We start from the raw sequence: 26,399 nt of genomic DNA, 5'->3' as shown, positions 1-26,399 counted from the left end.
CTTTTGTTTTTACACTACGAAGTATAATTTATTAAACACGATTTTTTTAGATGTATTGAAATTGAAACTTTTAAAGTTCAACAAAAATTTTAACATATCTAACAAAAAAAAATTTCGTTTGCAAATAAGTTCATTCTTGTTTCATTGCATCACATGTGTCCTCTTCAGCCACGGACTGCCACTAAAAGGCCGAACAATCCAACAATAATATGGTGACATTTTTTCTCCCTAAAACGCAAGGGGATTTTTTTATTTTTAAAATGTAGCACAGCGTTACGAGACATAATGTAAGAAAAATATAAATTTTAGGTAAATTATTTTGACTGTTTATTTGAATGCTGCAAATATAATGATGTAGGCCTAAACTGTTCCTTAAATAGCTATATCAAATAACGTACAGGGAAAAAAATTAAAGCACAAAACTAATACATAAAATTTGGTTTTTAAATATAAAAGTTGTGTAATTTTTAGGTTTCAAAAATGACTACACAATCTTTTTTTTTTCCTTTTCAGTGATAATCTCAAATTATCTTTGTACTAGCAGGTTGAATGGCGCCTAAGGCGGCCGTTAAAAAATGATGAATATAACAAACACTATTTTAAAATATACAAAAGTTTTATTAAAATTTCATTTTTGTTTAATATTGTGCCAATTAAAATAATTTTTCATATTTAAGAAATGATAAAATATTTGAAAACAATTATTCATGTAAATGTGAATAAATAAATAAATGTTTATTTTTATTAACCGATAATTTTAGCAGTAAGAAATTCAGTGACCTCAAAAGACGAAAATAACATAAAAATTCAAAAGGGCGTAACTACAAAAAAAGTTAATCAGCCAAAAATATTTCAATCATACAAACATATATTATTTACTTTTAAGATGAAAATACCACGTTTTTTTTTAAATAAAATTATAAACCTTAAAGATATAAGCATATTTAAAAAGTTAAAACAAAGATTTTCCAAAGCGGCATAAGTACAAAATTCAAACAAAATCAAAATATTCACATTGACGTAAAGTTACGATTCCCAAAAGGGAAACATTTTCAATGTTTTTCGTTTAGGTCTAATTTTTCTGAAATATGAGCCTTTTTATTAATTCTAAGCATAGTTATCTACTCGAAAGGGGCCTAATGATGAATATAACAAACAATTAAATTTAATAATTAAGGGGTGTTATTTTTATGTAGGTGTATTAATGTATCTCTCTTGTTATACTTCCATTTTCTATTTTCTACACATTTCTATGATGTGGGCTAATATTGATGCTATATTACAAGCTTATACGCTTTTACCAAGGTACTCATATCTCTTTGTCGTTACAGAGTTAGTGTCTGAGTGAGTGATGAGCATAACTTTATATAAAATATTATCTTTTTAATTATAGTCACCACGAATAAATTATTATGCTTATTGAACATAAATTTAAATATATTTAAACAATATACCTCTACGTTTCAATAATTTTAAACTTAAAAAATATTCTTCCTTCACTTTTCTAGACTTTTTCTTACGAATGGTTATTTTGTGCTGTACGCTGAATTGGAAGCTTGTATGTATTATTTTGTTATCAGAAAATTTTATCTAAGCCGAAATAAATAAAGATAGGCACAAGCTACTAAAGGAAAATAATATATTATAGTTAATTAAAAATAATTTAACGCTTTAAAAAAATATCAACTTTACGTAAAATATCATTCATAAAGTACTTATAAAATAAATTATATAAATTTCATACCTATTAATGTTTCAATACTGGCCCTGACTTTTCAAATGTTTCACTAAGTGAAAATGAGAATTTAAGTCTGGTAAACACCTTTAAATGAAAAGGCCAAAACTCGCAATATATGTATATGTATATTTTTAATTTGTTGACTTGATGTAAGTTTTTGAACATACGCCATTGCTAATAACTTTTTCTGTTGAAGAAAAACTAATAAATAAAATACATAAAAATACACAAGAAAGACAAAAACACACAAAATTAAGCAAACATTTGCTGTTGTCAACAAGAATATAAACACCACAAAATATTCCGAAACAGAAATATTGTCAACAAACAAAGAAAAAACAAAGAAAAAAGTACTAAGTGAACAAAAAAACACACAAAATGATGACAACACAAAAATATTGAAACCAAAATAATTCAGCACAACAGTTGAAACGAGACAAAAACACGACAAAACGAAAAGACAAAAAAATACAATACTTTTACCAAAACAGAAACAAGCGACGTTTCGGGAACTGCTATCTGCTCCCGTCCTCAGGCAGAGACGCAAATGGTACGGAAACACAGGTGCGACTGAGAAGGGGCTGGAAAATGAGGGTATTTATCAGCCCCTTCTCAGTCGCACCTGTGTTTCCGTACCATGTGCGTCTCTGCCTGAGGATGGGAGCAGATAGCAGTTCCCGAAACGTCGCTTGTTTCTGTTTTGGTAAAACTATTGTATTTTTTGTCTTTTCGTTTTGTCGTGTTTTTGTCTCGTTTCAACTCTTGTGCTGAATTATTTTGATTTCAATATTTTTGTGTTGTCATCATTTGTGTGTTTTTTTGTTCACTTAGTACTTTTTTCTTTGTTTTTTTCTTTGTTTGTTGACCATATTTCTGTTTCGGAATATTTTGTGGTGTTTATATTCTTGTTGACAACAGCAATTGTTTGCTTAATTTTGTGTGTTTTTGTCTTACTTGTGTATTTTTATTTATTTTATTTATTAGTTTTTCTTCAACAGAAAAAGTTCTTAGCAATGGCGTATGTCCAAAAACTTACATCAAGTCATGCGCTCCTATTGCACAAATCTTTTAAAGATAACTTTTAATTTGTTGCCCTTCAGCTAGAAGTACCTCGCATTTTGAAACATTATATTTTAGAGAATTGAAATTCATTCTATAGAAGCCAGAAGTCATTTTATAAGAATTTATTATACTTAAAATTATTAATTGTGCATATTTTAAAGGTATTTATTAAACAGAAAATATTTTGTAAACTTTTATCAATATATAATTCATAACAAATTAATTTTTCCTGAAGGCGAAAATCATTTTTTTTACTTACTACAAAAAATGAATTATTTTCTTTGTATATTGGTTGGTGATTGGTAGTTGGTGACTATATTGGTGATTAATTAGAGGCACCACGCACTTAATTTTTTTAAAGCAAACAATAATTTAAAAAATTTGGTTGTTTGTAATGTCGGTTTACGGACGATAGTTTAACGTGACAACGTCATATCAAAACTTTGATGAAATGATTGCATAGTTTTATGAATAAAATTGAATCATTTTTATTGAATTATCACTATTTTGTATGGATACAAAAATGAAGTGAAATGAAATCTACATTTTAATTGATAAATTTACTTTTATTTACACTCAATAATTCAAATATGTTTATTACTTTAACAAAGAGATTATTTTAACTATAACTTTTATACATGTTTGCTATTTAACTTCTTTCAATCTGTGTAATTCTGTTAAGGATAGGACGATGATAGGAAAAGTAGGAAACGAATGGGAGTGTAACAAGTTTAATGTGCCTCGAAAATGTCAAATCGATGGTTGTTCGAATCGAGTGGAAGAGAGGTAGATGCGGCGCAAGCGTACAATGAGCGTAACGGGACAAAGCGTAATGGGAAAATGTGCGTAACGGGACAATGAGTCATCCTGTTTCATGCGTGCAGCCAGCGTTCATCGATTTATTAGACGTTGTCATGTAAAAATAACTGGTATAATTTACTTACGTGTACGACTCAAGCAGAGTTGATTGGTCTTAAACAAGAGGACTTTGCACCAGCGATAAGTGAACAAACGAAGAGAGGGCTCGAGTCCTGCCGGACAATAGAAAGCTATGAAAATGGACCCTTGGTCGGTCGGCGTCCAATCAGCACGTTGCGTTCTGAACCCGTGAGTGCTGCAAGTCTCCAATGATTTATGTTGGAAGTGCATTTAAGGCACGTGTATACATGGTGTTAATGGATATATGTGGTCCAACTGGTAAAGTTTGGCCAAAAATACGTCCGTTAGCTTTTAGGGCACAATTCGGGTACTGCTTGAGTGAGCCAAAGAACATCAGAAGGTTTAGCGCCAGATTTACGTGTCGATTTACTTAGCCTACAGAAATACGTGTTAGTTACAATAAATTTCCTGTTTGAATAAGTAGTTCCAATGATTTAGCGACTCAGAATTTCTGCGACTGTCACTGTAAAATTTTATCTAATAAGTATTGAAGATGTTTTAATTGTCACTCAATAGCAATCTTACATGGTAAACAAGGAAATAAAATGAAAGGCACAAAAAATTTGGGAAACCAGTACCATTTTTTTCTAAACGTAAAAAAATAACTCTTTAATTACTACAACTTATTTATAAGGTAAAACAAAGGAAATTTTGCATTTTTAAATAGGTTTTTTGTAAAGTTTCAGTAAATGTAGTCCGGTTTTTGACCCTCTTTGAAAATAAAACCAAAAATACACAGTAAAAAATGATTAGAAGTGAATAATTTTTTGTTTAATACATAATGCCTGTGTCTTCTCTACAATTAAAAGAAAGGTAACAGTTATATTACAAAACCCATTTTTATTAATACAGCTATTATTTAATCGCTAATACTATAGTCATTGTATTCAGAAAGTGGGTTCAATGCCGATGGATGGCTTTTGAAGTAAAATACGATCGAAACTGTTATTTTATTGTAATTGGTTGTGCTTTTCGCAAGCCAAACCCCAACATGTAACTATTTGTTAGCTTCCTGGACATATTGTTATTATCAAGTGATGTCATATTCCCCGGATCTTGTATTTACACGTTTCCTAATGTGTATGTACCGAATAAACGCAATGTCTTATGGAATATGACACGTGGCAAATTGATCTTCCGGAATCATCAATCTGTTTCCTGTACCCAACCTGCCTGCATAACACATGACTTTAGCATCTGCATGAGAGAGCCCAAGGTCTATACAGGTTCTACCTGGTCCCAACGTATCTAGTTTTCGTCAAGAGTTAAGAGTGAGGAGATTTAGTCATGGCACCCATCGCTTCCATGACTGGCCAATTTCCTCCTGGAACACGATGCATGCTACACCTCCTACATTGCTAAACCCCTGAATGATAAGGCGTATAGGTATCTTTTTATTTGTAGTTAAAACATTCAAACAGATACCAGTATATAAAAATCGTTCCTTAACAAAAAAGGTCTGGCATGTGAATAGGTTTTGCTGCGCTAAAACCTCTATTTAATATGAAAGTAGTTAAAACGAAGTAAAAAGACTTTTTAATATTAAAATAATGCGATGCAATTTTTCATTTTACAGTTATGTCTCTTTAAAGTGTCTGGTACCTACGCTCTGTCATGTAACTGGAGCCGGAATAAATATACAAACGACGACCTGAGGAAACGCAAACATTGCCAGAGGCAGGCAAACATTTAGAATTCCAACGTGCCGGCTGCACCAATCGAACTTCCCCCTCCCCTAATATAGGTATATATTTTTCTCTCGACGGCCTGGCCTTCATTATTTACGAGATACACACCGCGGCATGAGCTCCAGGAGCGCATCAGATCGGGGATGGGGGTGGTTTCTCCTGGTGCCTGTTGGGTAACCAGGCCAGCTAGGGTTAGATGGGGGGGGGGGGGGGGGAGTTGTAGGCTCGGGGTAGCACTGGCTGCCCCTCCTAATTGCGAGATCAATAAAACATCGCCCCCCTCCCCACCCTGATTCCCCTCTTCGCTGCGCCGTGCGGCATGCTAAATGCAGCCTGACGCCAGCTGCCATGCGCCGGTACGACTGTAGAGGGTAGTGGGTAAGTTAAAGTTAATTTTGAACCTAATATGAAAAGGCTGGAGGATATTTTATGGAAAAATCTTAACGTTCACCGGACGGCCAGTGATATCTTCCTTGTGATTGGCATCTTTCTGCAAAAGAAGTAATTGTCATATATTTGTCGGGATTTTCAGGACGCATTTTCTTCGGCACAAAATTGATGTGATTTCAAGTGCCGACATTGGACGTATATCTGAAAAATAAATCAACCAAATCACGGCAAATATATGAAGCCACAGTGCTTTATTAAAATCGAAATAGTTTGCAAAAAATTACAACAAATATATGCCATAATTAGAAAATGCAATATTATATTTATTTTTAATACTATGCTACATAAACCAATAATAGTATTTCATTCATTTAATGGTGTCGATTTGAAAGTGTTTCCAAATAGTAAACAAAATATATAAAGTCCTCAATAATTACCTTTAAACAGACCTACGATCACCCACCAACTCAATGTTGTGGATGTATTCGAAATGCTTTAATTTGCTCTTGAACAGCTACCTATGTAAGAGGCTTTATGTCCTTGTTTCTTTGGAGTCACTCAATTATAATTTGCATCATTTCTCGTTTATGACTACTTTTTAGTGAGTTATAATTTGACAAATTTTTACAATAGTCATCGATAAAAATAAATATTTATACATTTTGTAGAGTTAAATTGTATACACTTTCCATCATTAACTCATTACTAACGTTAAAAAAATGTGTTTTTGTACATATTTACGTACAAAACATTTTTTTATCTGGTTGTCAGAAGGGGCTCTGAACCTCAACATCGTCCTTTCGTGTACCTGTGGCCGTGTAGATTATATAAGCATTTATAACGTTAGATTCGTTTTATACAAATCAAATTTGTGTTCAAATTTTTATTGTTTTCAAACGTTTAGTTAAAAAACCTTGAACATGACTTAATTTATTGTGTTTAGTTAATTGCTGGTGTAAGATAGTGATCGAAACACAAAAAATAAATAGGCTATACAAAAAAAAAGACAAAAATCTTATGTCAGCTGATATAAAATTTGACATGCTAACTCTTACCTCGCTAACCAGTAAATTAATGTGTTCTCTTGGTGTTCAGATTGGAAGTAAAATTATAGTACGAAATGCGGACACCACATTTAACGTAGAACTCTTTAAAATAATGGCGAGCATCATAAATAAACTGATAGAAAAAAATTCGTGTTTCAAAATTTCTGGATGATAATCACACAAACACACTTTCTGCGACCGCCGCTAGAATTCACTGCCTGAATCTTAAACGTTGCTTGCCACCGTCAAAGACAAATAGCACTTATGTGATTAAAGAAAAGTTTATCTAGAGGACTGTTCGCCAATGAAAAACATCCAACAAAAGAAGTATCGAATCACATTCAATTACATTTGATAGGCCTTAAAAATCATTATAAAATGAGCAGGTGGTATTTGCCTGAGTATGTAATAGGTTTGCAAAGTATATTCAAGAGTTAATCGAAATCGCCAATTTTTCCAGTCCCTACTAATAGTTTAAATATTTTATTTTGCTCTTTTTCAGAACCGACCACTTACTTTGACCATCCTTACTTATTTTCCTGTTCTTAGCTCTTATGAAGTGCAAGACAATTTTCTGTCTCATAAGGGCTTTTATTATGGTGCATCATGCCTGGGAACATTATCACCATGCTTTCATTACGAATTTTCATTCATATTAAAAGTCAAATGAATATTTTGGAATATTTAAAAAAAAATTAAATGGTCTTTCGAGAATGTAAACGTAAACCTACATAAAATTATGTCAGTTGTAAAATGATATATTTTTTTAATCATCTTTAGCACTCCCACAACATATATTATTCATCGTATGGTTTAATAAGAAATAACGAAGCGTTTTATTAAAACTTACAAACAACGTAAAAGACGCATACGCGTTTTTAGGGCAACTGAATATTTCGCCATACATTACCGCGACGTTTGAAACGGATTAAGCGTTTGGTATGCGCATTTTTTCCTCTCTTCATTTTGTACTGTTTACAATTATGCTTAAGTTACGTTAGCCTATGTAACACATATTTAATTTGCAACTTGATCAATGAATTAAGCTGGAATGCCCGGAATTACTTTCATACAAAACACAAAACCATATTTCCTTCATACAAGAAATTAGTGCTGTAATGGTAAATCAAAAATATATGTCTTCAAACTTTGTAGAGTGTCAAAAAAAAAAGTATTCAAATAGCGATTAACTTTGCAAAATCATTATTATTTTTTAAAAAAATATTTTTTTTGTTGCTTTGGGCTTATAAATATAAATCTTGTAGTCTACATTATATATTTTTTCCCTTAAATATTTTGTTGTTATTTTTTTAAAATTCTCACTTTCTTAAACTCTCAATACGAAACTGACTTAAATGTTACAAATCAGTGAAATTTGAAAGCTTAAGTTTTAAAAGGCTCGCGCGTTTCGAAAACGCCGCGCTGCTGTGACGTCAGCCCGGGGGAGGGCGGGACGCGCATGCGCAAAGGCGCCGAGCCTCGGCAGACGCAAGGACACAGTCTGGAGGGGAGACAGCTGCGGCCGGACAGGGCAAAGGAAGGATTCCTGGGGGGTTCACACCGCCAGGCCTGACCAGCGAGGGTTGTGCTCTCGCCGGCGAGTGAGACAACTCGAAGCAACTCCCGGCCTTATATTGGAACCCGTAACGAAACAGATAGATAAAGACGATGGTTCTATCATATTGTTGCTATGATGAGTACTAACATTTGTTTAAAAATGATTAAAATTTATGTTTTTTTAACTGTATCATTTATTTAAAAACACATAGCTAAATAATCTAAACTTAATTTTCAAAAAATTGAACAATATATTAAAGGATGAAAAATCTGTAATCATGTAACTTATATTCCTGTTTATGGACACTATTTGTTGCAATTATATTTAGTTACACTAAACATATTATGTAAAATAATTGTAAAATGTTACTTTTTCTTACTTTTGTTCAAATGATCATCGTTCTTCAGATTCTTATGAAGTAATGCTTCATGCCCGCATATCATTTGTTAGTAACATCTACATCAGTTAAAATTTTCTTCTAAAATTATATTAAAAATATTTAGACTGATAAAATGTCATTTTTTTGTACGTATAATGACCTAAATATTCCTTTTTCATTTTCACAACATTCAAATAATTATTATTCTTTCATTGGAACGAAAAAATGTATCTTGTTACATATAACAGAATGGTTGTGGAAATTTATTTGCACAGATAAAGAATTTTTATTAAACACGATTTTCCTGGGCGACAATAAACATTATATATGCAATATTAGTGTATTGTGCATACACAGTAAATTGTTTTGTAAAAGTCTGCCACACGCCTCTGTTAGGTTAGGTAAACCCCACAAAAGGATGTATCAGTGAAAGTCACGGAAACCTTAATATCAATGGTGCCGCATCCTGCTGCAACAAGCAAAAATTTAAGACAAGAAATTGCCGACTAGAAAGTCCATATTATAAAACACGATAACATATAAATTCAAAAGGAGTATGCATAAAATAATTGTAAATGTTTAAATATGTATATTAAACACAATAATTTAACACTCAATTGCAAATAAACATAAAAACATTTTAGTAACAAAATAACTGGTGAGTATTATAAAAAGTATTGTTTTACTTCATTTTAATTAAAGGTATAATTCTTTTAAAGTACGTTAACGTGCTTTAGACTTAAAGGCACAACCAATACAACATATCAAATATTTTGTTCATGATATTTATATGAAACTTTTTTTTCACAAAAGTGCTTCATGTTTTGCGTCGGATAAAAAATAACAGAAGTTTCGGACTGTTGAAAGTGGTCCCGCAACAAAGTAGCTACTCGTGCTACATGCTTAAAATATAACTGGTGATTTTCTTTTTATATGCAGTGTTTCGCCGACAACAATGGCAGCAGGTTCGAGAGAAAAAATTCTCCACTCCAACGTTAGTGGCATTTACTCTTCACGAGTCTCATGGCCAGGGTCGTGGACCGCTAATAACATCAAAATAATACCAAAATGTAATATATGGCCAAAATAAACGCAACTCATGATTTCCGGAGATATATGCAAATATCTTACCCAAATCGGTGTGAAACAGATGTGTTAAGACATGAATGTCAGTGGATTGTTCCCATCACTAAATTTAGAATGCTACATGATGGCCGACAACATTGGAAAATGAGGTAACAACGACCTTCGCAAAGTTAAGAATATCATATCAAAAAGATGTCCACTTGTAAATTAAAAATTTCTTATACCTCCCTGCACTTAAGTAAAAAACAAATTAATTGGCAAGTAAAATTCCTTCAATTCTAGCAAAAGAAATAAAGGTTTGATAAGAGAGTGAATATGGTTTCTAAAACCACATCCTTTCAGTCTGTACAAAGAATATCTTGATGCACAAATTTAAACCTCTCAGTAACTATATGAACATATAAAAACTTATTAAATTTCCCTTTACATATTTAAAACGTTTGAAACTTATTAAGAATAATTAAGTTAAATGTTATATATTAAATAAATTAATTTAAAAGTTACAGATTAGTAACTATAAAATTTATGGCTACCAGTTAACAAAATTAAATTAAACTGCCAAGCAAATGTGCTCACCAGAACAGCTGTGCAATGGCACATAAGTTAACTTTTTTCATGTAATTACATCCGTGTCTTTCAATTGTTTCTTATTCAGTACGCTCGCACTGTCAGTAGACTACCAACTTTTCTTTCATTACCAAAGTTAATTTTTTTTTAATGGAACTGTTATTTTATCGTGATCCTAAATAGTCTGTGAAATAAATTTTTTACGACGGCTGCATTGAAGCATTAAAAAAACATTCATCGCATATACATATAGGCCTACACATTTATAATGCTTTGAGCAATTTCATGGTTGCACAACTTCAATGAAATTGAAATCAATAACGGTCAGTGCATTTTTATTTGCAACGCACAGATGATGTGGAATTGCCGTTAAAAAAAATAATGGGAAAAATTACAAAAAAAAATGTTTTTAAAAACTGACGTAGATAAAATTTATTACGAAGATTGCAAATTTGATATAATTGTTTTTTCCTCGTCATTCTATTCTGCAAACAACCATTATTTTTTTTTAGAGTTTTGTGTTTTGAGAAATGGGGATAAATAAATAATTCACAGCTTTTTATTGTAAACAACAGTAAAATTTATTTGGTCGGACAATTATTTCAATTGCAAGCAGCAAATAAACAGGGGCGTAGTATAAGCTAATGAACTTATTTATTCATTATATATTTTTGTGTATAGTCAATTATTCACAGAAAACTTTCAGTTTAATTAAATTCTGATACCTCTCTTTTTCTCATATATAATTCGTTTCGTTAAAATTTGGTATCCTCTCCATTCCAGAAGATTAACTTTCAAGACAGGTAAGTAAAAAATAATAATTTTTTATTGAAAAAGTCCTATCTTAAGTCAAATGATTTTGGATACAAATAAAACTAATTTCCAAAAATATTTCAATGAAATTTTTTTCAAAGGGTCTGTATCCAAAATAGATAGTGCTGATATGTGACTTCATATAAAAATATTTTCTTTAAAAAATATTTCCGGAACCCCAATATTTTCCTTGTAAATAGACGGCTGATGAATAACATTCGTTGTGACACATTTTTAGCAGACAAAATCATTTAAAAATAGATTTAATTTTTTTTATCAGGATAATTAATTGAACAAATAATTTCATTCACTAACTCGTGTTACAAGAAAAGATTAATGCAATAAATGTAAATTTTAAGGGATATGCAATGAAATGTTATATTTTATATTAAAATTAAATTTAGGTTTATATTTATTTTAAACTTGTTCTTAAGTAAGAGCACATTGGAACGCTCTTATAAGAACACTGTGAAAACGGCCTCTATTGCGGGTGTTTTAAAAATATGCTATTGACATACCTTCTTATAATTTATAAAACCTTATGCCCAACACAGTAAAGCTTGGTAAAAATATATATTATTGTCTCGGTTTTAAATACCTAACGCTATCTACAAAACATATTAAACGTTAGAACGAAAGTGAAACGAAAATTTGTATTGAAAGAATGATGCCCACTGAAAGTTCATTGAAACATTCTGAATCTTACGAGTGAAGTACAATAAAAAAAATACTTTTTATAAATTTTTGATGAAAAATCACCAATTGCACTATTATTGACTAATTCAAATATTAACAAAAATTGCCTTTAAAGTTACTAAGTTTAAATATGTTTTTTTTTTTAATTTAGAAGCCCATTAATCATTCCGGATTTGACTTCAATAAGGTTTATGTTATACATAGCAGAGCGTCATTACAGTTATGTAAAATAATTTATATTTTATTTTAAAAAGCGCATGTGTTGTCAAATTACTTCTTACAATACTCAAGAAACCGCTTTATTACAGTGTGAATTAAAGTGTTAGATTGTGAATATTATCGAACAATAACTATCAATTGAACGCACTAGTACAATAGAAGTGATAGACGCTGTTGCTAACAAAAAAGTAAACGATGAGTTTTCAACCAAAAAAAAATATTATTTTTTTAAACTTTAATAAATGTACTTATCTTGAAATGTGGTCTAGAACTTTGTAAGAAAAATAATGATCATTTTGATATGTCAGTCAACTATCTGTTCTAGGTAAAATATGGTTTTAAAAGAAAAGTGTTCTTTGAACAGAAGGTACGTAAAAAATGTTAAATTGTGTATAGAGAATAAAAGACAATAAGCTTATAACTCTACAAATAATTATTAGTGTTGATTATTTTTCTCATTTATTAAGGTAAAAAGTTAATGACATTATGTTTTTGTTATTTTGTTTTAAAAATATTATTTGTATACTTTGGTATGCTTTTCAAATTCAGTTCTCTGAAAAAATAATTTGTAATCTTTTTAATATCTAGTAATTTTATTAATAAAATTATATTTATAAATACACGTATTTGCTTGTATTTTTTTTAAATAATAAGTTATCTTGAATTTTCAATCCTAGCACGATCTGATAATATGTATTCATGTGTTTACTTAAGAAAAAAAAAAACATTTACAAATATTGAATAATAATAAAAAAATATTTGTCTTAAAGTGGCAAGAAAATAATTGCTAGTATCATGGTTTTCTTAATTATGTTTCTGATATAGTTTTGTGTTTTTGTCTATGATTTAATTGATTACTTTATTTTACTCATTTTTATATTCTATTAAAAGCTAAGTATTAAAATATTGTATGACCCTTAAATGATATCGTTTATTTAATCATAGCAGTAACAGAGAAAAATTATTTTAAAAATGCAATTTTAAAGATTTTTACATAAATAAACTAACATGACTTAATACGGTTGGTTGGAAAACTACACTAATTTATGTTTATTAGAAAATATTTGCTTGTTTATAAAGCTTACAATATTTGAACTTGCTTACTAGTGCCTGAAAGAATATTTTTTCACCATACGTATTTAACTTATTAAATCAGATTAAACAATAAATAAACAAAAGTAATTGTAAGATATCGTAAGAAAGAAGCAAATGTGACTATATATTATGACGAACGTGAATGCAGAATGCCGTTTCATAACTGCAAAATGGACTAACTGTGACCGAATGGGGCTTACAAATTCACAAAAGCGTCCATATGATGATGCTAAAAGCGTTTGAGTTAATCCAAATGGCCGCTGGGAGCGCGATAGCATTTTTGTTTTTATCTAATGGCGCACATGCTCATCTATAGTAGCATAATGAGGGCTGGATTCCCCGCGTAAGCAAGTAGATTTTGTTACCTTCTGGGAGACAGTTACGTTTAACAAGTAAGATATTTCACACGGAAATCATTTATATCTAGCTGGAATTTAGCAAAAGCTGAGTTAGGGGTTTATAAAATATTTATAAGATTGATCTTGATATCGTCTGTTTAATTTGTTTTATGAAGAAAAGCAAGTAATGTCAATAACTTCAAAAAATAATATTAATTTTATTAGCTATGAGAAATCACATTCCGAATAATTTTATTGAGAAAAGTCACTGCAATTTGTGTGATTGAAGCTATATTTGTTAGTGTTAATAAATTTATGAAAATTATAAAATTTTAAATTTTCACAATTTTTGTAATATATATTTTTTAATTTGATACAATGTTTAAACTAAAAATATATACTGCCTCATTTCAATAAATTTTAACAATGTTAAAATATTTATAAAACCTTTTTACATTAAATAACTGTGCAAATTTTTTTCGTGGATAAAATGAGCTGCAGTATTTCGTCCAAAACTGCCCCTCAAACGCTGATATCAAACATGGTTCGAAACGAAAAAAAAAATTTACACTGCAAGAAGGGCCTTAACACGTTGTAAGGATTAAGCTAAATAATAAGTACGAAAAAGCATTCGGACAGAAATGGGAAGTGGGGTGTTCAGCTGTTGCACCATATTATATTTATTTTTATTTTTGTCAGTTAGATAAAATTCCTTGGATATATTGAGCGCCAAATTAGAATTTAAATGATCTGTTGTTTCCTGGAAAGGTTCCGTTTGTTTTACTTCCCTTATTCTGGAACTTTCTTCATTTGGACAATTTCAGTATATGTGGCTTTAAGGCTCAGTCCCACACAATCTGCTGATATTTTAGTTATTTTTTTTTTTTAGTCAGAACTCCTGTTTAAGGGCTGTTCCTTAATCTTTGACTCAAAACCCCCCATGCATTTATGCATCTGCCACAGAGGTTGTCAACAGATATGTACTAACAATGATAATTTCTACCTACTTGGCGCGACTTTGTTACACTCATTCTCTTAAATTAAGTGATAATTTTTTGAAAATATTTGTGGCAAAAAATGCAAGGAACTAACTCATTTAAAATTAAGAAATATGTAGTGAATAAATGTAATAAAGAAAAAAATTAAACTTCAACATGGTGTGCGGGACAAAGCTTTAAGAGTACCCGCCTTGTCAGGGGTTTACGTGTGTCGGTGAGGCGGGACGATAAGTGCGACGTTCGCTGGTGCTTCTAGTGTGGTGTCGCCTCTAAGCGCATGACTCCGAGCTCGCGCGTATTATCCTTGCCGTGCACATGACAACCATGAAATTTGAGCGGTATCCAAACCATTATGTGGCGGAGGAACGAAGATGAAGGTGTAAGACAAGTTATCTCTGCTTTCAAGAAACTATAATTCATCCCTAAAAAAATTACTCTGGAAACACACGCTTCAACCATTTTCACTCTTGTTAAAAAAAAATAATTAACATTAATACTGAAACAGAACTACCCTTCCGCACTGGCGTACTCTTAAATGCTTTTTTTTTTAAAGTATCCACTACTCTGGTAGTGGGAGAAGTTTTCAAATCGCAAGGTTTACTCGAAGCTGTGCACACTGCAAGTGTGCCCGTGTAGGTGGGGGCCCTAATTTATAATTGATGTTATGTGCAGTGGCGTAGCAAGCGGGTGGCAGGGATGGCCCCCGCCAGGGGCACCGGAGCAGGAGGGGGCACCACCGCGACGGTTTCGCGTTACTGAACCCCCCTCCCTCTTTTAATCCAATTCTGGCCAGTGGCGCCAGTCACCTCAGCTACGTCACTGTGTATGTGTGTACAACGTGTAAAAGTGTACAGAGGGGTATAAGTGTGTACATGCATGTGTCATAACTAGAACGCCGTTGTTCTGGAAGCTTCGAGCGCGAAGGCCGCGGGAGGCCGGCACTCACCCTCCTCGGCCACCGACGCGATGACGATGAGGTGCACGACGACGGCGGCGCCGAGGAAGGACAGCGTGCGGGACAGCGCCCACTGCACCATGGCGGCGCCGGCGGAGCTCTTGGCGAGGCGGCTGGCGCCCGGATACATGCGGCGGGCCGCGGCCTCGGCCCACCCAGGCCTCGGTGCACTCAGTCCTGCGGCGGGCCGCGTGTGGCGGCCGGCGGCCCCATGCGGGGAGCTCGCCGCGGTGCCCTGCAACCAGCACGCGCACCAACACTGCTGGGGAGCCTTCTCCTCACAGACGAGAGAGCCAAGCGCCCGATCGTGCTTCTTCGGTTTTTTTTTATTTTTTGTTCTTTGTAAAAGGTTAGTTCAGCTACATTATAAATTCTTTAAAACATTGTGGACGGTTTATTTGGTTAGCATAGCTACATTAAAGATACTGTGAAATCATTTAAACGGTTTCCTAGCCCATGTATAGCTACATATTAAAAAAATAATTTGCTAAGCAACCATTAAATGATTTTACAGTATTTTTAATGTAGCTATATTTACCTAATAAAAACCAACCATCCACAATGTTTTAAAGTTTTTATAATGTAGCTATCCTATCCTAATCGACCGCAAAAATTAAATGCCACACCGGTTTATATAATGAGATAGAACGGAAAAAAAAGCGAGCATGAACTTCGGGGAACTTCGGGTGTGGCTCTCTCATCTGTGAAACGAAGGCTTCCCAACACTGCTAGCAATCGACACAGTACAGCTCTTCAACAGTGTTCACTTCAAATAGTACCACGGATGTATAGCGCTGCCAGGTTTTCTAATACCAAAATTTTCATGAAGTAGATCGCCATTGTATACGTAGTGAACTGTATCAGCTTTCAAAGTTGAGTCACCAGACAACTTAAAAATGATTCCAACATCATAAATATTAACATTTTTTTGCTCAAAAAAATGTTAAGTGGTAACCTAAATACATTTCGTCAACATAAACCGTAATAAATATTTTGAGGAGACAGCTGAAGAAATTTTAAATTTCTATAAAGTAGCCAACATTGACAGCAAAGTTTTATTAATTTTTATATGTTTTGTTTAATTTTATAATTTTTTATGAAGTGGTCATAAAACGTTAAACACCAACAATGTACCAATATATTAAAAAAAATATTAAAATAATTTTGAAAATCCTAAATTTATAGACAAGTAAACAAAGGAATACTGAATGAATGTGTTTGTGTGTGTGAGCGTATTGAGAGACTTACGGTATCATAATAAAATTTTAATTAATTTTAATAATTTTGAATAAAAACAATATTTGATAATTTAATAATGTAATATAATTCATGTTTAATATTTTTTATTTAATACAATATTTTATTAGGTATAAGATAGTGTAATGCGCCCGTTGACTTTACTTTATCTTATGTTTTATTAAAATTGTTTAAGATAGAAATTGATTAATGCTATGTTTAAAGTTATATGTAAGGTGTTGAATGTAACAATTCGAACTAAGCATAGCGGGGACGAACGAACTCCGTGGTCACAGGGTTTGCTGTTGGCCTGCGTAGGGCGCGGTGCGGACATACCGCCTAACGGTCCGAAGGGGTTCATTGACCCGGTCTCTTTCTTCGGTTCTGGCCAATAGGGAATCAGCATACAAGGCCAACTCACTGTTCAATTTTAAAAATATTTCTTTATGTAACTGACAAATGTTAAATGTTATCAGCTAAGATTTTGTTAAAGTGCACCAATGCATATCATGCAAAAAATTTAAAAAAATCTATACTAATATTATATAGCTGAAGAGTTTGTTTGTTTGTTTGTTTGTTTGTTTCAACGTGCTAATCTCAGGAACCACTGGTCCGATTTGAAAAATTATTTCAGTGTTGGATAGTACATTTATCGAGGAAGGCTATATGCTTTATAATATTATAAATAACATTAGGGATCCTTACTAAAAGTCCAATTTAGAATCAAATGCGTTGTAGGGGGTTAGATACAACATGCAGTACACGTACGAAGTGTGTGTTGACAATGCCGCAGGCGCTAGAAGTTTATTTCCTATTGCCTATTAACATTGTTGCCACGCAGTAGATGCCTTATCATTCTTAATTTTCCCATACAAGTAAAAAAACACCCGTGTGATATTAACAACGAAGCAATCAGTACCCTCATAAGAGTTCAATTAGTATTTAAAAACTTTTTATCAATTTAAATCGCAAACCTAAACTATTATTTTTTTCCTCTCTGTGTGTTCAATTTATTTTTCTTTTGTAAGAAATAATTTTATTATTTTTAATTAATTTTAATTTTTCGGACCATCAATAATTTTCCTCTCCCGTTACCTACAATTCTAACAAGGACTTATATATATATATATATATATATATATATATATATATATATACATATATATATAAGCGAAATCCACTCACTGACTCACTCATCACGAGATCTCTAAAACTATACACCCGATTGACTTGAAATTTAGCATAGTTACTCATTTTGTGATGTAGACGCTCACTAAGAACGGATTCTGCGGAAATCCGATCCCAAGAGGAGTTTCGGGGGCGAAATATATCAAAATTTCCAGTTTTTGGTAGGACATCACCATGGCAACGGCTGTTGCTTTGTTTATGCTTCATTCGTCTCTACGGCAACGAATATTTCATTGTTAGTGCAGTCCTCATCTTCGTTGAAATTTTATGCATACTTTAAGTATAAAAAATTGCCCTTTTTTTTAAGTATATATATATTTTACAGACTTTAAACATCACAGTAATGTTCCTTATGTTACGCAGGATGACATTTTCCGAAAATTAGATCCCATGGGTGGTTAAAACAAGACAACAGTGGGTACTTTGTCTGCATGCCTTCTGCGTCTCCATGGCAACGGGTATCGCGTGGCAGTGGCGTACCCACAAGGAGGGGCATGTATAATGAGCGGCGCAAGAGTGATCTGCCTGTAGACTGCCGTAGCGAAGTACGGGTACATCAGTTGTACGTTGCGTGCACGAGTCGGGAAATCATCGGTGCTATTCATTTTCTCTCCGGTACATTATACAATATAGTAATAAATTTTCACTTAATTTTTTTTTATTTACCATTACTGTAAATGGGAATTGTGGCTTAATTTTTTCCATTAGTATAGCCGTGCGAAGCCGGGTTGGGCAGCTAGTATTGTTATAAAACTCTGCCCATAATCACGTAATTTGTCTTCCGGAGGCGGGGCCTAGGATGGTCTAGGAGCACCGAACCGGCCTCTGCGAGAGACACCTCGGAGAGTCTGAATCAAGCCTTGAAGGCAGAAGGACGTGTCCGACCTTCGAAGGGTCCCCGGCCTTGTTCTAGTCTTAAGAGTTCTGGGGCCTGTAGCGTAAAAGCCAGCCCCAGGATATTTTATCATTCTTCGTAGGTTACTATATTTTTAATTATTAAATGATAAGCAAATTAAATAACATCAAACTTTGCTTAAACCTGAGCCATTAGAGCCAAATTATGTGAGCGGCTATTTACAACAATACAATGATTTTATTCCACTAAACCTCGCAACCACTTACGTGTTCACCCAGTAGCAGCCGGAGAAAAGACATCAACATACGGAGTTGGTCGTAGGGTAGGTTACAATAGTTATTAACTAAAGTGTAAATTGAGTAAATGATTTTTCAGTAATTGCTGTAATTTGTAATTTGTTAGTAGTATATAACAGCCGATCCCGGAACAGGCTTCAGGCTGTGGAGCCGGTGAGCTGACCACCATCTTGGATTCTAACGTCGCGGTGGTCATCTTGTATTACGTTTACTTGGAGCTTTGACCTTGACCTACAATATTTGCCAAAATTTGCTAAAATTAGCCAAAAATTTGTACAAATCCACCAAACGTCTAATTTTTGGAAAACAATTTCACTTAAAAAATCTAAAAAAAAAAAAATTGAAAAATAAAAATGTCTCTCTTTAAAGGGAACAATTCACATATTGAGGGTAAATTACTAATTTAATATCAAAAAATTCCGGAGGCTTAATTTTCCTGAGATATGCTTAATTTTCTTCTTTGAGACTAAACATTCCTCTGAGAGGCTTACACAACTTAAAATTACAAAACCGCAAGCCACCGGGTCATGACCTCTTTACCATAAAATCAAAATTATTTATTTTTTTAACAAAATATTTTAAAAAAATCCAAAAATTATTTATAAATTGCTTATTCAAATCTTTAGTTACTAAATCCATTACAGTCCTCGGTTCAATTCCTGGCAAGAGTAAACACGCAATTTATTATTTAAAATATTAAAAAATCTTAATTAATATATTTAAAAAAATCAATAAAAATATTTCTTACATCAACACCCGTCATCTTTGATTATAGCAAAATTGCACGTTTGATTACGGCCGCCATCTTGGAAATCCAAATTTTTTATTATAAAAAGTTGGTAAAAATTTTTAAATTTATGTAAATTTTAATAATTAATTTATAATTATAAAACGCACTTAAGTCTTGGAGGCCTTGGTTCGAAACCGGTAAGGTTATTCGATTAAATTGGAGATGGATCCTTCATCAATGGAAGCCACCGGCAGACTGACTTCTCACCACTGATGTCAGGGCAGATATTACTTTTAGTCAGTATGACGACATGGTGGCCATCTTGTTTTCGTCTGCTGGAGGCCGCTATATTGGATCCGACATATTGTTTTTGTCTGCTAGAGAGCACTCACTACCTTCAAATTAGTTTAAATTTTACCCACTAGAGTGAAAGGATCATATGTATATTGCATAATTACGAATTCCCATGATAGTGGCCAATATAGCAATATACTGTGTAGATATATTTGAAAATTGTAAGCTGTCACTGCTTAGATAAATACTAAGTTACTCAGAATAGTGTTTGTTAAACATGTTAGAATTGTTCTAGTAGTTTAACAAATTCAGTGTTAATTATTAAATAAATTATTTTATAAACAAAAAAAATTACTATGTAAATTCTACATTACAAGAAGAACAGAGAGAAAAGAAAAGAATCAATGTATTCCTACAGTAAGCAAAGTATGCTTGTTCATAATTGTAATCGATCTACATGGCTAACTATCCATCCGATACATTTTCCTTGGTATGCTTCATCTTCACGACAGAATTTTAAATTCAATCATTTAAACTGAAACATTTAAATTGAAAACATATTATTTTATGCATAATTAGACATGTGCAGTAGATGCAGGCGTGTTTATATTATCACCAAGTACTAAAAATAGTAGTTATTACAGTAAAATTACATACACGCATACCTCAGTGCATTAAAATAATAACACTGCTTACCCTACAACCAACCTTTTAAGCCAAGAATGAAATAATGTATAAGTCCTTGGGTTACGTATTTAGAAAAAGGACGCAAAAATTAATACTGCTGTTTTCAAAACCTGGCTATTTTAAAGTTTATGATAAGGAAATAAATTTTATTATTGAGTATTAACGACCACCATTAAGTAATACTTTTAAGAGTTTCAAAACAAATACATGAGAAAAAGTTAACTACACATTATGCAGCAATAATATTCATAAAACGATATTAATATAGGTACCACTCGTAAATATAATTTTATCAGACAGTTATGATCTAAAAGCTTCTTCAAAATATTAAGATTTAATTTAATAACAAGTAAAGAAATTAAGAGTACTATTTAATAGAGGTCACGTAATGCTTCTCTTTGTAGCCCTATCTAAAGCCATAGCCATGTACAGCAAGATAAAATGACTCCCTGTTACATGAAATGCTATTTCGGCTAGATATACCAATAACAATAGGCATTCTGATAGAGTGTTTTGTACCATTCACACAGTCGTCACACAGCAATTAGGAATAACAAATATACAGATTATTTCATCACACTCGGTGAAAAGCAGCCTTTAACGGACCTACGTTAATTGATATTTCTGTTTTCTGTTCATTTATTTTACGTGTATGTAACCCCTGCTTTTATTGCATTATAGTTACAAACTTTTTAATCTTTTTTGTGAAATATTTGCTTTTAGTTAGTTTAATATAGCTATATGATAATAATTCTGCATAGTAAACCAATCATTTTTTTCTTATTTTAAAATAGAGCCTTAAATAGAACCAGTCAGCATATATGTTTTAAAATATTTCTTTTAAAGTATACTCTCGCATTTACTAGAATAATGTTACCCATTAGAAAGCAGCTTAAAACTTTTCTTACTTAGTACTTTTAGTGTTTCATATTATGTCAAAGTTTTTTTTATTTCATATTGTTAGAATTGGCATTTCGCCTTTAAAACTTTTGTTTTCGTGAGTGGATAGTACAATTTCCATCCAATAAACTTGTCACATTTAGGTTAATAACTTGCTATACAACGCGATAGCGGGCAGCCAATATCGGATAACCTCAGCGCGATTATTAACGTCAGCGTGTTGAAATCTTTGTTCAAATTTCCCGTTAGCGGTTTCCGAAACGGCCGAGTATTTCCTCTCTTACCCATGCGTGACGTAGTGATAAAGTGAGTCGTAAATTTCCGGGATAAATTAGAAAGAAATTTTATTTGACAGCATTGACATATAGGTCGTAAAATATGCGCCATGAAAATACGGCATTGATTTATCCTCAGGGAATGCAAGCAATACTTCTTCTCCTGACTGTGGAAACTAACCACAGTAAATTCAGACGCTTGGATTATGATAAATTTACTAGCTTTAAGAAGTAAAAAAGAGGATTGTCTTTTATCTCACAAGATATCTTAATGGATTGCTATATGGTCTGATGAATTCAGAATCCTTTTCCAACTACCAAAGGAAATCTGGGATTAATTATTTAAAATTTTTAATTCGGAGTTTCTTATATAATTCCAAATGTCATCTAGTTTAGGAGACCTTCACATTTTAAAGTATTTATTCACTTATAAATTATTTTCAAAACAAATCTTAACAAATTTTTAATATACATTATATATTTAAAATAAATAAATACGTTTTTAAGTTTTACTCAGTACGGAAATATTAATGTAAATTATATTCTCTATTTCTTATTTTTTTATTTTTAGATATTAAGATTTTTTAATATTTTAAAAAATAAATCTTCACCCTGTTTCCCACCTAGCGGTGAAATTCAAAATCGTAATAAAAAAGTTTTAGTTTATTGTATTTTTTATTATACATCATTAATATTTTACTATTCATAGTAGAGGGTTGGAGATATTAATTCGTATTGTAATAACAAATACTTTTATTTTTTAATAATTTAACGTTTTAATTTATATAAATATTGAAACCCTACTTTATGCATGCAAATTCCGCTCAATTTTTAACATGTCCTCAATTAGTGTATTATTATAATATTTTAATACAAAAAACCTACCCCATTTGTTTTTATTGTGATAAGAGTGGAATTACAAATAATTCCAAAAATAATTGTGTTGTGTTAATATAGTTTTTAACCAAAAGAAATATTTTAACATTATTTTGAATAAAATAGACTAAATTATTACAGAACCATATATACAACCTTAAAATTCTGTAAGAAATATAATTTTAAGAAAAGTAATGGTTTTTGAAATTAGTTGGCATTTTTTTGTGAATATTATTCCAAACCTAATATAATCCGTTCCGATTTAATAGTTGAAGATATATTTCCTTCACTGAACACAACTAAATACTTTTTACATTATTTATATTAAAAGACACAAATATATAACTCATTTGTTTGTTAAATAAATAGATTGCATTTGTTCCAATTTCCTTCAGATCGATTCAATAGTAGTATAGGTAACGATATGAACACGACAAGAAACAAACATACTATTACAAAACGTGCTGGGACCAAGGCCGCACTGCGAGCCAGATACCTGCTGAACAGTCCGCCGAGCCAGTGGCTCCCGGGCCACTGACGTCACGGGCGCATACCTTGGGGGATTAGGGAGGCTCGGCCTCGCAAATACCCTGCCCTAGCGCCCTCCTTCCTCGGCACTGTCGTCTATCCCTGAGTGGCCTGGGAATCCCGAGGGATTACCGAGACCACCGCGCGGAGTGTTGTGAATATCGCGCCGCTGTTCTGGATGCTTCGAGCGCCGGAATGTAAGCACATATCACAACCCCACTCCAGTCAGTTTCAGAAAGACAGCCAACGGGTATTAAAGCGTCGACGCCTGTCTTCGCGGAGTTCAAACAGGCGAGTTCAGAGAAGTGCGAGTTTTTTTTTTGCGAGCAGTGTGACCGAGTGGCGCGAGACTGTGTGTGCAGACAGGTTTGTGGTAAGGGGCGAACCACTGTTGAGCCTAGCTACAGTGAGCAGCGTGAACTGAGATTTGACACATAATTAGTGATTTGTGAACAAATATTAAGTGTGTTTATTTAATCAGTAATGTAAATATAGTAGCAAATAGAATTGTATAAAATGAATTGGGCTTTCCTCACAAAACTTTCCGCCCCCCACCCAAACAATACCAATATTTAAACATCCATACATTCACAATAATATTAGAAGGATAAATAGTTAATTTTATTTTGTATCTCGGGTCATGCTGTGTTAATAAACTTTTTTTTAACAAACGTTTCATTAATAGGCAGTATTAAAACAGCTGCCTCAAAATTTATGGACGTAAAAAACATGTATGTTTTCTAGCTAGTAAATTAATAGTGTTAATTTCTGGGGCATTATTATATACTTCATCTTGCGATAGAAGAACAGGATTTCAATAGCTAAAAAAAATAACGAATTATTCCTAATTATTATTTTTTTAATTTTAATGTTATATCATAACCAGAGCATGTTTTATAACTGCAAAAAAAGTTATAATTGTCTTTAAAAATTAAAATAAACCGAAATTATTTTAAACCTAACCACTTAAAAGCAAAAAGTTATAATCCTCAAGGAAAATTTATAAATGCATATCGAAATATATAAATCATATGTCTGATAACTGTTTGCCACTATTGTATTTAATATTTTTATTTCAGAAACTGAAATCCCACTAATTGCCAAAATAAATGTTACAGTTTACAGACATCTAAGTGTCCACTTTGGTTGCTATTGCTATTGCAATTGCATCTGTGGTATCAGTCAAGGAGTACGCTAGGCAAAGCCTACGTAGTCCTCTAAGGCTCGATTACAAAAGAAAAATTGTTCATTTGGTACATTGATGGTCTTTTTAACATGTCGAAGTAGATAACTACATAACCCAAAAAAAAAAAGATTTGGTGTATCATAGGCTCGACTTTGCTAGCGGAGGAATACTATTGGTTCGGAAAGAGGGCTGCCCACTTCCGAAACGCCGCTGAATTCAGGCCGGCTTTCGGTGCGAAGAGTCCTGGTTTCGAGACGCAGGTATCGTTTAGATTCGTTACATAAATTTTCGTATACAATAAAATCATGAGTTTCAACAATTTAAAATAAATTAAAATTTAATAAAGCGGGTATTGGTTTCATTGGTAATAAAAATTCATTAAACGAGCAAAAAAAAAAACCAAACGCAAGGGTCAAACCACTAAAATTTCATTTCCAAAATAATTTCTGAAATTGATGGGCCATTTAAGATTACATCAGGCCATTTAAGATTTACTTTCCAATATATTTTCTTTGTGTTATTAAGTATTTAAACCTAATTTAATTTACTTGTCTTTGAATAAATATTAAAAACATATTAGTTATAAAAATACAAGTATGGGTAAAGCTCTTCGTGGATTCGTTCATTCCGTAAGTAGTGGTGCCTCCTTGGTAGAGCTCTCAGCGGCAGCAATGACACTCACGCAAGTGTTTCGCTTCCGTGTGCTCCACCAACCACCCCCCCCCCCCTCTCTAAACAACAAAAAAAAACCGCTACAACAGCATGTCTCTCTCATCCAATAGCAGAATTTATTGCACGCCAATTTTTAATTCCTTGTGGGACCAGCTTTATATACTCCCCTTTGACAGAACTGGGTTTGGCGTGGCTTAAGTTAGGCAGAAGAAGGAACTTGAAAGTATCAGGGTAAGAGCTACTAAGGGCGCGATTACACGGCACTCTCGACTTCTTCAGTTTAAACATGTTCAAATATTTACACACAGTCTGAACATGTTTCTTTGGAGGCCATTTCTCATTCAAATCTACACAGGGTTGGCAATGTAGTTCACAACATCTCTTCTACATAAGACTGTGATTGGCTGTTGTGTTTTGAGAGTAAAAACAGTACTTTGCGGAAAATGAAAGATGGAGAATGTTCCCGGCACAACTTCGTGTGATATTTTACCGACTGCAAATAAAATATAAGAAGATAAATATTTTATTTTATGTTTTATAATTGAAGCTGATGGTGATTTTATTACAGAGGTACCTCTGCTTTAAGAAATAGTATCCACAACACTTTCATTCGATGACAGTTGACAATCAGTTTTGAAGTTAAACACACACTTTTTTTTTAAAATGGCCGTTCGGCCGTACACTTTCGCGTTTGTGGACATGTTCACTCGAACCCGTTCACGGGAAGTAGTTCGTTGTCCAGTGTGAACACGCCCTAAGAGAGGCTGAGGCAAAGCTGGTACAACCAGTCGGCGCCACTTCAGTCGACCAGGGACACGATGGCCCTTCGGGCGGGCAATTGTATCCCGCAACCCTTCGCCACGCCTGCTCTTTGGGCGGCCGGTGGCGGGCATAGGGCGCAACCTCCGACCGAGTTGGGACTCGGGCAAGACGGCGAGTAGCGGGGAACTCAGTCGGATGGCGGTCGTAAAAGGGGTAGACGACGGGGGGGGGGGGGGGGGAAGATCCCCGGTCCCCAGAAGGCGGTGACTGGCAACTTCCATAATTGCGTGACGGCACAGAAGTATCGCACAAGGAGGGTCACAGTGGAAGGACGATGATGATGGTG

General features: G+C 33.1%; 1 protein-coding gene across 1 annotated transcript in view; it reads right to left on the bottom strand.

Annotated features, from left to right (window-relative positions):
• LOC134541608 (titin-like) overlaps window positions 1–26,399 on the bottom strand; it is a 449,326-nt gene that overhangs the window by 358,502 nt on the left and 64,425 nt on the right. Inside the window, exon 2 of the mRNA XM_063385159.1 lies at window positions 15,559–15,802. Within this exon, the coding sequence (XP_063241229.1) occupies window positions 15,559–15,697 (139 nt within the window). The 5' untranslated portion in view covers window positions 15,698–15,802. The remainder of the gene's footprint in view (window positions 1–15,558; window positions 15,803–26,399) is intronic.

This window comes from Bacillus rossius, assembly GCF_032445375.1.
Source record: "Bacillus rossius redtenbacheri isolate Brsri chromosome 4 unlocalized genomic scaffold, Brsri_v3 Brsri_v3_scf4_1, whole genome shotgun sequence".
NCBI lineage: Eukaryota > Metazoa > Arthropoda > Insecta > Phasmatodea > Bacillidae > Bacillus > Bacillus rossius.
Note: the sequence above shows the minus strand (reverse complement) of the source record. Positions and strands in the feature narration are given on the sequence as shown.